This window comes from Myodes glareolus, chromosome 6 (genome assembly GCF_982192425.1).
Source record: "Myodes glareolus chromosome 6, mMyoGla1.1, whole genome shotgun sequence".
In the NCBI taxonomy this organism is placed as follows: domain Eukaryota; kingdom Metazoa; phylum Chordata; class Mammalia; order Rodentia; family Cricetidae; genus Myodes; species Myodes glareolus.
Genome location: NC_142031.1, coordinates 49,566,282 through 49,584,235, shown reverse-complemented (window position 1 = coordinate 49,584,235; position 17,954 = coordinate 49,566,282). Strand labels below are relative to the sequence as shown.

Genomic DNA, 17,954 nt, shown 5'->3' with positions numbered 1-17,954 from the left:
ATGGAAACTGTCATTCTGACTGCCTCTGGGAAGGTGAAGGTGATTAATTCAGGCATTTAAGCGCAAGATGGCCCGCATCTTCCGTCAATCAGGGAGGCTGTTGCTGCCCTTCACAAACTGTCCAATGAGGAGCGCGGATATTCGGAAGGCACCCTCCGTGCCACCATGTTTGAGTTCTGTGTTGTCGAGAAGGCCTGCGGTGTTCCGTCTGCACTACCTGTCTCTCCCGGTTTCAAGCCGACTGGAAAGAACACGTGCATGCATCTGAAAGAGGAAATGGTGAGTGTGTCCCGGGATCCTGGAATTCTCCTGCAGCGCTGTCGCCTGGCCGTTCCCCTGGTGCTGTCCAGCCGGGTGTGCCCTACTGGCTCGCTGATCCCTAGAGCTCTGGAATTGTGTGCAGGGCAGCGGCCGGGCACTGGATCCCGTCCGGTTCTGTCCCAGGGAAGCTACTTCGTCCCGGGCCCCTGTCTTCTTGGGGTGAGTCGTCTTCTGGGATGTGCACTTCAGCACTTAGGCAGCGCTGGCAGGTTGGTGACGCAGAGTCCAGGCTGGTGTGAGCTGTTGTTGCTCGTCTGCCCTTAAAGGTATATCTGGGCTGCTTTCGATTTTTTTGTGTCGTCACCTTTCTGACTTAATATTCTTTTTAGTACTGCAGTTCAGCAGGACGGGACTTTGGCTTTAGGCTACATCCCCAAACCTTGTCAATTAAACTGTGTGTGTGGGGTGTGTGTGTGTGTGTGTGTGTGTGTGTGTGTGTGTGTGTGTTCAGCTTTTTAAAAAATGGTGATTTCTAGAGGGTATTTGATTGTGCCCTCTGTGGCCAAAATTCCCAATCTTAGAAGGAGAGAAGTCTAAATTTGATTTTTTTTTCATTGACCATTTCTGAGGCCAAAATTCGGATTTTTGAGAAGCTTTGCTAGACCTGGTGTTTGTGAGCCCTTTGGAGGGGATCAAGTACTTGCAGTTGTATTGTTGCTTGTTTGTGTGCCCTGAGCTGCTTCTCCAAGGAGAAGGAGCTGAGTCTGAGAGTATTTAATCAGTATGTATCAGATGGCATTCTTTGAGAGGATCTCCATTTGTACAGTATTGTTTCTGGCGATCCATAGACTCAGGTATTCCATTTCTTTACCATATGAAGTTGTCGTTGCTGAGATCTTTAGATCTTTTCCTTCTAGTTCTTTTCCTGCTACTGTGAATGGGATCTTGTTCCTGGTTTTCTCTCTCAGCCCAGTCTTTATGGGAATAGAGGAATGTTCTTGCTTATTGAATGTGATTTTATATCCTGCTATGTTCAAGAAAGTATTAAGTACTACAAAGAAAATGTTTAATAAAGAAAGAAAGAAAGAAAGAAAAAGAAAATGTTTACTTTTTAACATTCCCTCTGTATTGTATTCATGCTCAAATTGAAGGGATTTTTAGCAGTGTACTAGATGATTCTAGCTAATGATAAGTAAAATAATGAGCATTTGCATATTAAGATGAGAAAGACCAACTTGGAGAGGGTAAAATATTTCCATTGTGTATGTATACTGTTATTTGAAAGTGAATTCAGATTACTTTTACATTGAATTTTTTTAAAAAAAAAAAAAACAAACAAAACCCTCCGGGTAATGTGTACTTAGAAAAGAGCACTTTTAATTTTCTAGTAAAAGTTGAAAAGAAAACAAATACCAAATTAATCAGAAAGTTTAGGCCTCGAGAGGTGGCACAGCTGTGAAGAATACTTGCCACTTTTGCAGGGGACCTGGGTTCTGTCCTTGCAGACAGGTTGGGCAGCTCACTGACACCCATAAACCCAGCTCCTGTGGACCTGACATTCTCTTCTGGCCTCTAGAGCCTACGCACAAGTGTTATACACACAGACATATCAAAAAATAAATCATACAGAACGAAAATCAAGCAAAAATATAGTTTATTGCAGTGAAATCAGTTACACATAAAAGACATACACATTTTGTTAAAATTATCCATTTAAATGTCAATATTGTGTGTGTGTGTGTTTGTGTACAAGTATGCATGTGCAAACCGGTTAAAAGGGAGTGACAGAACATTAGAATAGAAAACTTAACTGTCTTTCTTCTATGGGTAAAAATAATTCCATGAAAGAGGTGGAGTTTAGTAGTTGTGGTACCATTGTTGAAGGGATTAAGAGTATTAGCTATTGCTGGTCATAGTGGAGTCCTGAGATCCTAGCAATTGCCAGACTAAGGTGGGAGGATCGCTGCCAGTGCGGTGACATCCTGAACCGTAAATAGTTTCAAGTCCTGTCTCAAAAAGAAGCCAAGGCCACTTGCCCAAACATCTGTGCCACAGGAGAAATTCCTTGAGTTCTATTGTCTAATGTGATGGGCGTTGTGTAGTGCAGTGTGGATATGAACGGAAGACTTTTTACCAAGGAAAGAATAGTTATGCAGCAATATATAGTTTAATTTCCTCAGTTATCACAGTAATGCATCTTTCAAAAGATCATATGAGTTCCATATCGTAAAATCTTTCTGTTATTTACCTCCTAAACAAATGAATATTTTCAGGGTATATTTAGGGTTAAGGTCAAGGTAGACTCAAAGTATGAGGACAGGGTCAGTTTCTAAAATAGTGTACTTATGTCCGCATTGAGTTTAATTAGTACAGCCCTTATTTACATGGGCAAGGGGTTCTATACAGGAATGTGGCAAACATTCCAAGGCCACACTTCAAAAGAAAAATGACTCTCTCTCCCCAAGAAGCCACCAACTAAAACTAGCTTTTCAGTTAAGGATGGGGCTTTGGAAGCCTCTCCCAAGTCCGTTGCTGGACTTTTTCACCAGCATGATCCCATGCAGACCGTGTGTGGGTAACCACAGAGATTGTTAAATAAATCATGTATGCAACAGCCACATCAGGTCCAGAGCTCAGCATTTGATAATACTGCTCCCCATGTCCCAGCACTTACATTTTCACTTCAGTTTTTCCTGAGTCTTGGGAATAGAGGGTTGATGTAATGTCCCATCTATGGTTGAGCATATACAGTGATTTTCATAATTTAAACAGTAATGTTTCTCTGTCTTAACTACCATGGTTACATAAAGAAGCCCCTTTGAGGGTGAGTATCTGCAGGCCAGGCAGGCCGGAAGGTCTCTACAAGGGAGTGCAGGGCACCTTCAGCTTCTGCTGCAGGATCTTCTGTGTTCCACTCGACACTGCCCTGCCCCCACATTCGCCCTTTTGTCTGCGGTGTCCTTGGACTACCAGGAGACCCTGTGTCTGTGCTGAGGAGTTCCATCCAGACAGGAACAGTTCCTGCTCCTGCACTGAGGAGATCCACCCAGAGAGTCAGTCACAGCAGACTGGACCAAGACACCAAGACTCTCCTGACTCCATTTGAAGGAAGAGATGGGCAGGCGCCAATGCAAGAATTCCTCCAACAACCTGAAAGGCAACATGACATCACCAGAAACCAGGGATCACGAAACAAGAAGAATTGAACACCCTACTCCAGAAGAAATAGAAGAAATCGACTTTAAACGGAACATTATGAAAATATTAGAGGACCTTAAACAGGAGGTGAAAAACTGCCCATAAAGAAATAGAGATGACAAGCAAAAAGGTAGAGGAAATGGATAAATCTCTCAAAGATACCCAAGAAAAACAAGAAAAAGCAATCAAACAACCTTCATCTGGCGATGGATGGAGACAGAGACAGAGACCCACATTGGAGCACTGGACTGAGCTCCCAAGGTCCTAATGAGGAGCAGAAGGAGGGAGAACATGAGCAAGGAAATCAGGACCGTGAGGGGTGCATTCACCCACTGAAATGGTGGGACAGGTCTAATGGGAGATCACCAAGGCCGGTTGAAATGGGACTGATGGAGCATGTGATCAAACCGAACTCTCTGAATGTGTCTGACGGTGAAGACTGACTGAGAAGCCAAGGACAATGGCGCTGGGCTTTGATTCTACTGCATGGACGGGCTTTGTGGGAGCCTTGTCTGTTTGGATGCTCACCTTCCTGGACCTGGGGGGAGCAGGGAGGACCTTGGACTTCCCATAGGGTAGAGAACCCTGACTGCTCTTTGGCCTGGAGAAGGAGGGGCAGTGGGGAAGGGGAGGGGAGGGAAGTGGGAGGAGGGGAGGAGGTAGAAATTTTTAATTAAAAAAAATCACTGAAAAAAAAAAAGAAGCCCCTTTGACCCAGGTTGGGAGAAGCAAACATCTATGAAGGAAGCACAAACATTTAGAAGGCCGTGAGTATGTCAAGACCAGTACTTAGAAACACAACATCAGTAACTTGTCCCTTAGGACCTTTGACATTCCTAGTCATGGTTTTAACCATGTTAAATTATCAGACGTGACTTCCCTCTTCTGCAGCAGGCCTGAAATTTCATTGGCAAAGTTCCTTAGCTCCATAAACCTTTTTTTCCAGTAGGCCCATCTTGACTGGCATATCCGTATTGTAGCAGCCAGGGTTCAGCTCAGGATGAAATCTTTGATGCCACATCTCCTCCAGCAGCTTTTATAGTACCACTCATCACTCTGAAAGAGGTTCCTGGTCAGCTCATGATTGGTTTCCCCGCATCCAGCAACCAAAATGTGTAGTGTCTTCAACAGTAGAATTTTATGATCTAGTTATGGTTGGTAATCCAAAGCAATGGCAGTAGCCTATATTGTTTGGGGTGCTACTGAGGCTTCTCTGGCCAATAACTCATATGGTGGTGACCTGTGCCTGACCCTGACATTTTTATCTAGTCCCTTGTGGCTTTTAGGGAGCAGCATTGTTCACTAATGGGTGGTACTTCTGCTTGCTTAGGTCTTTGTGGGTTTGTGGCCAGCCTCGTCTATAGGCAGAGTTCCAGGCTAACAAGGGCTACCTCATAAGGCTCTGTTCCCCACCCCCTCCAAGAAAAATGTATTTTAAATTAGTTTACAAGCTAGTGCTGTTCCATGATGCTACTTCACACATCTTTAGTTTTGGTTAACTCAGTTCTTAACCCTCCTTTCCCCTACGTTCCATCTCATCCCTTCTTAAACCTTTAGCTTCCAATATTTTCTCACTGATCATTCATATAACATATGTCCTAATATCCCTCTCATTATGTGTATTATAATATATGTGTGTTCATTAAATATATGTATGCATATATATTTATATGTATATATGTATGTGTGTATACACACACACATATATATACATATATATTTTAACTTGGATTGCAAGATCATAAGCGCCCAGATAACTTCTTCATGTGTGCTTCTTTTGTTTAAGCCCTATTCTGGCTTCTCTTTTTGCCATCTCTGTCATTCTCAAACCTGCTTGAGCCCTTCAGTTCCCCAATATTCCACTCTCTACTTTTGTTTTATCTGCATTCTACACCTCCACACATCCTCCCCACCAGTAGCTTGTTTTTGCTTTCTTTTCTTCCACATGCACTTGGTGTGAGAAACACACAAAAACAAAGATTTGAACCTAGGAACCTCAGATGAGAAAGACCTTGCAGTGCTTTTTTTTTTGAGCCTCGTTGAACTCACTCAGTATAATTGTTTCCAGTTCTGTCCATTTACATGAAATTTTCATGACTTCATTTTTCTCTACAGCTGAATAATAGTCTGTTGTGTAGATAACACCATATTTTCAGTATACATTCTTAAGTCAGAGAATATCTAGGTTGATTCTTTTTCCTACCTATTGTGAATTGCTCAGCCGTGAACATGGATGTGCAAGTGTATCTCTATAATAAGGTACAAAGTGCTGTGGGCATATGCCCAGGAGTGGTATAGCCGGGTGATAAGATAACTCTATTTCAAATTTTGGGATTTTTTTATTTATGTTTATTTGCATGGGTATTTTTCCTACATGTATATCTGTATATTGCATGTATGTACGTGTCCATGAAGAGCATAAAGTGTCAGATCCCCTGGAACTGGAGTTACTGAGGTGAATGCTGAGAATACAGCCTGGAGGTTCTGCAAGCGCTGCCTGGGCTCTCAAGTACTCACCGATCTTTTCAGCCCTATTTCTGTTTCTTTAGAAACCTCCAGGCTGACGACCACAGGGTGTGCACGAGTTTACATGTTCCCTTTTCCCTACATCCAGGCCAGCGCTGGTTGTCATTTTTATTCCTCGCGACAGCCATTTTGACTGGAGTGAGGTGGCCTCTTAATGTAGCTGTAAAATGCAGACAAATGAAACTAGATCCTTATCTTTTACTTTGCACAAAACTCAACTCCAAATAGATTAAGGACCTTAACAAACAACTTGATAGCCAGAAATTTCTCGAAGAAAATTTTGTAAGTGCGGTTCAGATGACAAGCACGAGTAAGGAATTTCTAGATAGGACTTCAGGTAAAACAAATGGGATTTCATGACACTGAAGATCTTTTGTACAACAAAAAGTCAATTACATGAAGAGGCAGGCAGCCCACAGAATGGGAGAAAATCAGCTATACATCTAAAAGGGATTAGTGTCTGTAATACAAAGCGATTCAAAACAACATAAAAAGAATCAAGACATCAAGCACCCTAATTAAAAAGTGGACTATGGGGCTGGAAATATGGTTTAGCCATTATGAGCACTGACTGTTCTTCCAAATCACCCTCATTCAATTCCCAGCTCCCACATGGCAGCTCACGACTGTCTATAGCTCCGGTTCCAGGGGATCCAACACCCTCACACAGACATACATATAGGCAAACCACCAAGACAAATAAAAAAAGTGGACTGTGGAACTGAACAGAACATTCTCGTGAGAAGAAATAGAAATGGCTTGTAAGTACAAAGTGTTCAACATCCTCGGCCATAAGGAGATGCAGACGAAAATGGATGGCTGTGGCCTCATCCACTGCAGTATGATTAGCCTACCAGTAGCCACAAAGAAATACTAACTCTCCTTCTCCCTTGTGCACCCCTCCCAAATCCATGCTAGAACTTAACTAACATAACCTCAAGTATTGTGGGAATTTCATACTTTGATGCATCCATGATCAAATGTTTGTCTTATTGCCCATGTACCTAAAACTAGTTCTTGTCAGATCAGCCCATAATATGGGTGTGTATGTGAATGGAGTCCAGACATTCCCAGGCGTTGCCAAGTGAAATAATTTAACTGTTTAAAGCAGGCATACTTGCATCCTGATGCATAGAGAACACTAGACTAACAATAAGTTGTCAATAAGTTGGTAGGAGCATTTTTGAGAAAGGGATATTTGTACCATCCAAACCAAGTAGAGTCTCACATTATTAGTTATTCCCTGTGCTCACTGCCACTCTATTACCCCAGTGTCCAGTGCTAATCTCTTTAGCAATACAACTTTGTTGTCTGTAATAATCTGCTCATCCAAAACTTAAGGCTACATACACCCCTTTCCTTAGTCACATAAATTACTCCATTGTCTTATATTCAGCTTCATCTAGGATCTTAAACCCTGGGCCACCGGTGTGAGTCCAGATATGTGGCAAAGGAAAAGATGACCTCGATCTCAATGCCTGATGGAGTTCAAATTTTTCTCCAAAATGTCACAAGGTGGCTGCCTGTCTGCATTTCTGTCAGCAGCCTTGTCTTCCAGCTTTCACTGTGATGTGATGGTCTGGTTCTGTAAAGGTGTCAGATCTTGTCAAACTGGCAATTAACACTAACCAGTTCCCTATTTTTCTTTTAAGGAGCCAGTGACCTTTGAGGATGTGGCTGTGAACTTCAGTCCAGGAGAGTGGGCTTTCTTGAATTCTAGTCAAAAGCAGCTTTATAGAGATGTGATGACAGAAACCTTTATGAACCTGATCTCCATAGGTAAAAACAAAACACTATGATTCTTTTACCTGTTCAGTAAGAAAGCAGCTTTTCTTGCTTATTTGTGTAGTTTCATGAATTGAAATATTGAAAGGGGACATGATGGTATTTGTAGATACCAAGTCATATTGTACCACAGTAAACAGTAGACTTTAATAAGTGTTTTCTAGTGTTGGATAAGTCATAATGATTTCTTTTGATTTACTTCCAGGGAAAACAGAAGAAAACATTGAAGAGGAGTGTGCAAATATCAAAAGAAGTCTCCGGTAATTCACACTTAAAAGGGGGGAATTTTCATCAAATATTTGTAATTTGTTTTAGGAAAGATGAAAACCAAACCAATGATCCAACTACATCTAAATGTAAAATGGTTCTATGACAGTGTTTTCTAAAACCTGTATTAGTTTGTCTATCCAGAATTGTTGAGAATTCCATCTCTGTGCTCTATTAATATTTCCTGAATGTATTACATCAGGCAGTGTAAGCCTTTCTCCAGTGATTTGAGCTACATAATCTCCTCTTCATGCACAAAAGTATTTAATCTATTTTTATCAGGTTGACTTTAGGACTTGGATATATGCTTCTATATTAAGTACAGTGAATTTCAGTTTTTAATTGGGATCTAGCTTCAGTAAATCTCATGAAGACTACTCAGGTATTTCAAATTTCATCATGCTTGCTTCACACCTTTGCATGAATAATTTTCCCCATTGTTAACTGGTAGAGACATTCCCAAAACTTATTCTTTGGTAATTTCATACATGTGTGCAATGTATCTAATCATAGATATGTCCTTTCCCTTTCTCTCTAACTCCTCCAGTATTATTCCTCACATCCCTCTTCTAGTAACTACATGACTTCTTTGTAGACTTTTTTTTTTTTTAAATAATCCCTGGAGTCCAATTGGTATTACCTATATAGCAGTGGGTACAGGATATTCCAGTGGAGCATGAGGAACCCACAAGGGTCTGCACTCTTGAAGAAAAATTCTTTATACAAATAAAGTCCACATTTAGTATTGTCCCTTAAGTCAGGCCCTTTCCATGTGAACCTTAAACTTGATGTCATTCTGCTGCTGCCTCCTAAGTACTCTATTAATGGGAGTTAATGGGAGTGAGTCACAGCATCCAGCCTCCAGTGCTTCTCTTGGCTAATCTTAAAATGTTATGCTCTTTTGTTTCCTTTTTCTTTTTTGCAGAACTCAGGTAATTGAGAGAGACTGTAAATATGGAAATGGTTGTAAGTGTGGAGAAGCCCACCACCAGATTCCAGAATATGTTGATAATGAGCACATGCCTTCTGCAGCAGCAGTGCATGAAAGCAATATGTGTGCAAGAGGCACCATTGGTCGTTTACCCTCAGATGTGCATCTCACAAGTGAAACTGGAAAGAAACCATTTGAGAATAAGGAATATGTGGAAATAGCTTTCCAACATGAGAAACATTATGCAGATTTCACCTCTTCTGAATACTTTCAAGTACTCAAAAGCCCTAGGCAGATAGTTTGTAAAAAGAAACAATCTAATGAAGCGTATAGGATTCACACTTCTGACAAAAATGATGAGCAAATTTACGGTGATGGTACATGTCACGAATACAATCAGTTTGATAAAGCCATCAGGAAATACACTTACTTTCAAATATATGAAAGAATGCACACTGGAGTGAGACCATTTATGTGTACGCAATGTGGCGAAACCTTTGTTAATTTCAGTCAGCTTGTCTACCATGAAAAAATTCATGCTGGGAAGGAATGTTATGTGTGTAATCAGTGTGGAAAAGCATTTAGACACTACTCATACCTTCAGAAACATGAAAGAATCCACAGTGGAGATGCACCCTATGTGTGTAAGCAGTGTGGCAAAGCATTCATTCGTTCATCACACCTTCTTGTCCATGAAAGAATTCACACTGGAGAAAAACCTTATTCCTGTAAGCATTGTGGAAAAGCCTTCAGCCATCACAGCGCCTGTTACAGACATGAAATAATTCACACTGAAGAGAAACCCTATGTTTGCAAGCAATGTGGGAAAGCATTTACCTGTTCTACGTCGCTTCGCAACCATGAAAGAATTCACACTGGAGAAAAGCCTTATGCATGTAAGCAGTGTGGCAAATCCTTCATCCAGCGTGATGCTTGTTACAATCATGAAAGAACTCACACTGGAGAAAAGCCCTATGTGTGTAAGCAGTGTGGGAAGGCATTTACATGGTCCACATGCCTTCGCAACCATGAAAGAACTCACACTGGAGAGAAACCTTACACATGTAAGCACTGTGGGAAAGCCTTCACCCATTCCAGTACCCGCTACAGTCATGAAAGAATTCATACTGGAGAAAAACCATATGTATGTAAAAAGTGTGGAAAGGCATTCATTCATTCCAGTCATCTTATCAGCCATGAAAAGATTCACACTGGGGAGAAACCTTATGCATGTAAGCATTGTGGGAAAGCTTTCATTCAACGTAAGGCCTGTTACAATCATGAACGAACTCATACTGGAGAAAAGCCTTATGTATGTAAACACTGTAAAAAAGCATTTAGGTGTTCCACATACCTTCGCAACCATGAAAGAACTCATACTGGAGAGAAACCTTACATATGTAAGCATTGTGGGAAAGCCTTTACACATCAGAGTGCCCGTTACCGTCACGAACGAATTCACACCGGAGAGAAACCATATGTATGTAAAAAATGTGGGAAAGCCTTCAGTGATTGCAGCTATCTTGTGAAACATGAAAGAATTCATTGGAGAGAAACCTTACACATTCAAAAATAGAGAAGCTTTTGTGACATTCCTTTATATGCATGGAAGCCGACAGAAAAGAACTGGAAATTTAGAGCAATGTATCTGGTGACCTTGCCTGTGGATAACTTGCTTATGTTATGAGGCATGAAAGAAGAGTGTGAACAACTCACAAGAAGGCTCGGTGGGTTAAAGGTATTTATTTCTAAGTCAGGTGATCTGAGTTCCATCCCAGGGTCCCTTATAGTGGAAATAGAGAATTCCCAAATGTTTACCTCTGAGTTCCAAGTACACACTTGGACTCACATACAAACTGAATATTTATTTTTAAAAAACAGTGGAGATTAACTAACTGAAAGCAGCAAAAGTGTAGTTGTATCCCCAATATGCAAATATAGGATAAAATCCTATTGCACTGGGCATGGTAGGGCATGCCCTTTATTCTAGCATTTGGTGAAGGAGGGGTGGTAGAGATTAGAGAACTATAGTGGATATAGTGGGTTTGAGCACCACGTGGAAAGTTTAAGAAGAACCAGTTATAAGCAAGTGGAATTTTCTTTACAAAAAGAAAATGTGGTTCAGCTGTTAAAAGCACATCCTGCTCTGCCTGAGGACCTGAGTTTGTCTTTCAGCATCCACAAGTGTGGCTCACAGCCGCCTCTAATTCCACATCCAAGATGTGATGCCTGCTTCTGGCCTCTGCAAGTACAGAACACATGTAATACACATACTTAGAAATAAAAACCACATCTTTAAGTAATTACGTGTATGAAGCAAATAGAAAGTTGTGGGGTTTTTTCAAATAAGAAAATTTATGAAATATTATGTAGTTCAATCTTATAAGAATAATAAATGTGGAGACTGAACAAATTTATTTGTGCAGAATATTTCTGGAGATAACCTGGAGTACAGTAAAATTATGAGCATTTTTGTCATTGTTCAAGCCTTATATGAAACCTTTAGTTTACATTGTTTTTATAATAAGTTTTGAAATAAGATTTCATAAACAATGTCATAATTTTGCCTGCCTGTATTGTCTACTGTTTGGAATGTTGAAGCTACCAAGAGACTGTCCCTAACAATAGCAATCATATAAAAAACAATTTGTGTTGAGGTAGTGTAAATTTGGTTAACTAATTTCATTTAAATGGCATTATTTAAATGAAATGAAGTAAAACTTTTTCAACTTTACTATAGAGCTGTTAGATTCATTGAACTGAGATGCATTTTTAATAAAACAGTAGACTTAATTTCACCTAGTTTGTTGGTAATTATGGTTCATTTGAAAGTAAAAATATATGCTTCTTTAAAGTATTTTCTCATGTCATATTTTTAAAAGTATTAATTTCTTTGCAATTTCCTTACATTTATGTGAAAAATGGAAATTCTCGTGTTTACGTAGATTTTTATATGTTGTACTTTTCAATGTATGTGTTGTTCCAATAATGGTGCTTTGTTTCTTTTTTGTTTGTAGACAGGATCTCACTATGACTGGTCTAGAACTCACATAGTTCCTGCCTTTGCCACCAAAGAGTTGGAATTAAAGCTTGCACCACCACACCTGGCTCAAATTATATTTTTGTATATGTGTTTTACCCTTATTTATTTATTTGCTTGTTTGGTTGGGTTTGGTTGGGATATTTTTGTTTGTTTTGAGAAAGGGCCTCATACTGTACCTATGGCTGTTCTGTTGCTATTTAGACCTGTCTGACATCAAACATAGATTCACTGGCTTCTGACTTCCAATGGCTGGGATTAAAAGCATGAACCAGTACATTTGGCTGTGTGTTTATATGTTTAAGCTCACCAGCATATGGGTGCCTGTGGAGGCCAAAATCATCAGATCCTTGGAGTTACAGCATGTTGTCAAACAGCTGTAGTGGTGCTGGGAACTAAACTCATGTTCTCTGAAGACCAGCAAGAAATCTTTAACTGATGAGCCATCTCTCTAGCCCTTTCTTGCTCTTAATTTTTTCTGACAGTTTTATTCACCTATATAATTATTTTTAGTCCTTTTCTGTTCCACATTCCCTTTTCATTTCTGTCACTCTATTTCTGGGATCCTTAACAAACCCCCTCTTAGTTCCATATTCTGTGTGTGCCCCACTAAGTCTAATTTGAGTTTCTTGCTCAAGCATGGATTAGAGATCATCTACTGAAGGGCAAATTGTCTGAGCCTAAGCCACTGCAAAGACGGCTGCTCCTCTACAACAACCGTGAATTACCAATAGTCCCCTACTGGATATGTGCAGGTTCATGTTTCCTTCTCCTATCCATGGAGAAATGTTCACAGGCCCAATCTTGTGTGGATCTAGTACAGATAACTCTAGGTGCAGTGAGTTCTTACACACACACACACACACACACACACACACACATTCTTTTAGACAGTATCTGTTATGTAGCACTGGCTGTTCTGGAAGTGGCTGTGTAGACCAGGCTGGCGTCTAACTCAGTTCTACCTACCTCTCTCTTGTGCTGGGACTAAAGTCATACTACACTATGCCCAGCAAGTTTTTACATGTTTTTTTGCTGCATTCACTCCTTCCCATCCTTCATCTTTGTTCCACCTCCACTTCTACACTGTTACCTGAACCTTGGAGTAAGTAATATCTCTGATCCATTTAGGAATCAACACTCTACCATTACTGAGTCATGGTACTTTATCAGGCATGGGATTCTATGCCATTACCGCCTACAGTAAGAAGCATCATTGATGTAGGATGTGTACAACATTAATCTCTGGGTGTAAGTGCTTACAAGATGGCTTAACAATGTGACCATGTTATCCACATAGTAAGAAGTCCCCTTACCCCAGGATCTGTGACCCCACCAGCCACAGACTTTAAAACTGGATTTGAAGAACCAGGCATGCATCTCTCGTCACCAAATGAAGCTTCTAGTACAGGGACATATCCACTTGAGTTGTTGACCAAAGGGATCATATGAAAATCCCCAGAGTTTTGCAAAGACAAAGACTGCTCCCCACAAACTAACAGCAAGGTTCCACTGCTGAAAACAACACCCACACAACTCACAAAATGTGGAGAAATTGAGCTGTTGCCTACACAGAACCCTCAGCCCCATCTTCTAGTCTCTTTGGTATGGAAAAGCGCTCTGCAGGCTACTTGAAGAGAAACATACACACCAACCCAGCCACAAACCCCATCATCTACAGTCTCTCCTGCCTGCAAAATATACTAGGGCAATGATGACACAAAGCTCGTGGGAATAAGCAATCTATGACTGATTTGACTTAAGCCCCACTCCTCAAGACAGAACCCATTGACATCCACGGAACGAAACTGGATAGCCAAGAACAAGAGACTAGATAGCCCAAGAGCTAGGGTAAAATCAAATACTACTAGTCTAAAAAGGGGAAACAAAAAGGATCAATAGTAATGGTATTTTGCTATACTCATAGATCAGTTCCTAATTCAGTCATTATCAGAAAAGCTTTCTGCAGCAGATGGGAACAAGGATGGAGACCCACAGCCGGACATTGCATGGAAAGTCTAAATGAGATGTCTCCATCAAATCTCTCCCCTCGGAGCTCAAGGAACCCTGTAGAATAGGATAAGACCCAGAGAGGATGAAGAAATCCATGAGAACAAGACCCTCTGAATCAACTAAGCAAGGCTCATATGACCTCACAGAAGCTGAAGCAGCAAGTACAGGACCTATGTGGGTCTGCCCCATGTCCTCTGCATAAATTTAATAGCTTTCAGTTTAGTACTCAGGGACTCCTGAGGGTGTGAATGAATGGGTCTATCGTATATAGAATATAGCATCTCCAAATGGGGACACTTTGACCTCTTTCATTCCTATTTATCCCTTTTATTTCTGTCTTTTATTACCCTAGCTAGGACTTCAATCATTATATTGAATAGTAGTGGTGACAAGTGACCTCTTTGTCTTGTTTATGATTTTACTTGGAATTCATTGTGGCTTTCACCATTTAGTGAATGGTGGCTATAGATTTTTAATTTATATCTGTTGAGATATATTCCACCCCTTTCTGGTGACCCCAGGGACTTTATCATAACAGGATTTAGGATTTTGCCAAAGGCCTTATATACACCATAATCATGTGATTTACATCCTTGGGTTCATTTTATATAAATACATCCATTGTTTTATGCCTGTTGAACCATTCATGTGTCCCTTCAATGGGACCAGATTTATCATGGTACACCTCACTTACTACACTGCAATCCCTCGGGAATACTCTTATTTTGAGACCAAGTCTCACTCTGTAGCTGTATTAGTCAGTGTTTTCCAGAGTAACAGAATTTATAGTGAATGTCTCTCTCTATATAGGAAGGAGATTAGAATGACCAACAGGAAGTGATCCAGCTAGTCCAACAATGGCTGCCTATGAAAGGAAGGTCCAAGAATCCAGTCTACAAGGCTGAATGAGTCAGCAGGTCTACAGTATATAGCGGAATCCCAAAGAAGTGGGTTCTAATGCCACAGAAGGAATGGACTTGCTGGCGAGGGTGAGAGCAAGCAGGCAAAGAAAGGCTTCTTTATTCCATGACTTTTATATAGGCATCCAGCAAAAGGTGTGACCCAGGTTAGAGATGGTCTTCCCACAAATGATTTAATTAAACAGAAATTCCTCAGGTGTGCCCAATCTTAGTTTATTTAATTAGTTTTAGTTAACTCCAGATGTAGTCAAGTTGACAACCAGAAATAACCATCACAGTAGTCTTTTTTAAAAAATGTGTATGGATGTTTTGCCCACATGTGTATCTGTACACCACCTGCATGACTAGGGCCTCAAGAGGCTAGAAGGTGGCGTCTGATCCCCGGACTATTGGTCCACGTCACCAGTCCCTCATATGTATACACATTCACGTATGTACTTACAATGTATTTTGATTATATAACCCCACTGTCTTCAATTCTCCCTTTCCTCCTCCAACGGAACTTCCCATCCTGAAGTTCCCCATTTAGTTAGGGTTGCCTGCTTGAGAACTGATGAGAATTACTTGTTTGATCGGGGCAGCATACTAGTGTATACAACATTGAAGAATATGCCTTAACATCCTCCAAAAATCATTAACTACTTATATTTACTCAGGGAGGAGTGGATCCTCATAACACTCCCCTGAGCCTGTGATGGAATGTTGACAGACCCAGGATTATGCAAGTACCAGAAGCTGCTCAGCTCATAAGCCCAACAGTCACGTCATGCTCAGAAAAGAGCCCTCTCCAACATGCTTCCACATCCCCTGACCTTTACGTTCTTTCTGCTTCTCTTCCACAGTCTGTCCTAAGCCTTGGAGGTAGTGGTATAGGTCACTCGTTTAGGGGTGAGCTACCTTAAAACATTTATTTTCAACCCATTGACCAGTTATGAGTCTGTGCAATACCCACTGCCCAGTGCAAACAGTAGCTTCTCTGACCAACGCTGAGGGCAGAACTAATGTATAGGTGCAAATGTAAATATTGGAAAGGCACTGTGAAACCTAGTCACAAGAAAGATTCCAACTCACTCCAGTTTGATTTCCCTACATTCTGCAAGCAAAGGATAATAAACATAATAAAGCTTATATATGGGGAAACTACAGCCCACATCATCTTAAATGGAGAAAAACTTGAATACCATTGAAATTAGGAACAAGACAGGGTTGTCCGTTACCCCTTCTTCTTAGGGAAATGCAAATAGAATGACTAGATTTCATTTTATCTCAAACAGAACAGCTAAGGTTAACAAAATAAAAAAAACCAAATGCTGAAGAGGATGCATGGAAAGGACCCTATTCATTCTTGGTGGAATTGCAAATCAAGCCACTCCAGAAATGTGTGGAGAATTCTCAAAGAGCTAAAAATCAATCTACCATATGACTCAGCTATACCACCCTTTGGCCAAGAGGACACACTATCCTACTCCATAGATATGGCTTAGCCATATTCACTGCTGCTCTGCTCACAATAGCTAAGAAATGGAAACAACCTAAATTTTCATCAACTGGTGAATAATGAAAATGAGCACACGAACACAATGGAAAACTAGCCATACGTAAAGACAAGTGACACCATGAAGTTTACAGGCAAATGGGTAGAAACAAAACATATGGTGATAAATGAAATAACCCAGACCCAGAAAGACAAATGCCACATGTTCTCTTTGTGGTTCTAGTTCTGAGAATTCAGACATGAATATCAAGTAATGATAGACACTGGGGAAATAAAGAAATTTGGGGGCAGAGGTGAGAGGGCTAGAGTTGGGAGTGGCAGGACACAGGTAGTATGGAGAAAATGGGGCTTCTAACTGGGGAGGAAAATGGAAGGGCAATGGGAGAGAGCAAGGCGGGATACATAACTAAGAATGCTCAAAAAGTACACAGGGAATCATTTTATGCTTACCTAAATTTATCTAGAATACAAATATCTATAATATATACACACACAAACTTTAAAAGGCTACATGACTTGGGGCAATATTGTTTCTCCCAAGAGCCACAGAGTAACAAAGCCTCATTATCACAGGGGAAAAAAAACCAGTCCTTTCAAGTTGGTTAGGGAAGGGCATGAGACTCCCCAAACAACACAGGCTATTGTTGCCTTGTGTTATTTCCCAGAACTTAAAGGTGAGCCCCGAATGCTGAAGACATGACACATTTTGGGCACAGAACTTGGAGTAAGAGAGCTGGAGCTGACCCAGAAACCTCATCCTTGTGGCTCTGAGTATCTGAAGGTGCTGTGCAAATTGCCAAGGAAGGGGAGCATTAGGTAGCAATACCCAAATGTAAAGCTATGAATACCAATGATAAAAAAGTGGCATTTTTATCTTGAGTGTTAACAACTGTCCAGTTGGATTTAAGGCCTATGCAGTGACAGGGAAACCCTGCCTACTAAACCTAAGCCAGCTGCTCATGCCTCAAGAACCTACTCTGAGCACTTTTCTAAATCAGTGCAACTCCTAACACTACCCCAAAGCTCATCCTTATGCCTGCAGATAAGTAGATGTGATCCCTCATCAAAGTAGCTTGTTTTTATAGCACCAGGAATCCAGTACAAAAAGCATGACTAGTCAGTTACCATGGGATGGCCAGTCCAATGGGTACATCTACCACAAAGCTCCTGCACCTGAGGCTCAGGAACTTTGCTAAAAGAGGGTAAGAAAGACTAGAAGAGGCAAAAGACTAGGAAGTCAACTGTGAGACTGAGCCCTCTAGACAGGTTAGGGAAGCCACACACATGAAACACAATTGTCAAAAAACTACATAAATAAATAAAAATAAATTTTAAAAAGACCCAAACAATTCCAACAATTGACTTTCCAATATAGATAGGGGAACTCTTAAGGGACGCCACATCAACAACCACTGAAAGAGGGAGAACTAGCCTCCCCAGAAATGAATCCCCTACTTGTTTATCCAATACCAACTGATTAGCCTTAGACACAAATATATGCAGGTAACACCAAAGGGA

The 17,954-nt window shown here is 40.8% G+C and overlaps 1 protein-coding gene across 1 annotated transcript; it reads left to right on the top strand.

Annotated features, from left to right (window-relative positions):
- Positions 1-103: 103 nt before the first annotated feature.
- LOC125404132 (uncharacterized) lies at positions 104-12,285 on the top strand. The gene is given in 5 exon segments (XM_085690787.2): positions 104-279; positions 7,638-7,764; positions 7,976-8,030; positions 8,963-10,513; positions 10,515-12,285. Coding segments are annotated over 5 exon segments (1,956 nt in total). The 5' UTR covers positions 104-165; the 3' UTR covers positions 10,624-12,285.
- The last annotated feature ends 5,669 nt before the right edge of the window (positions 12,286-17,954 follow it).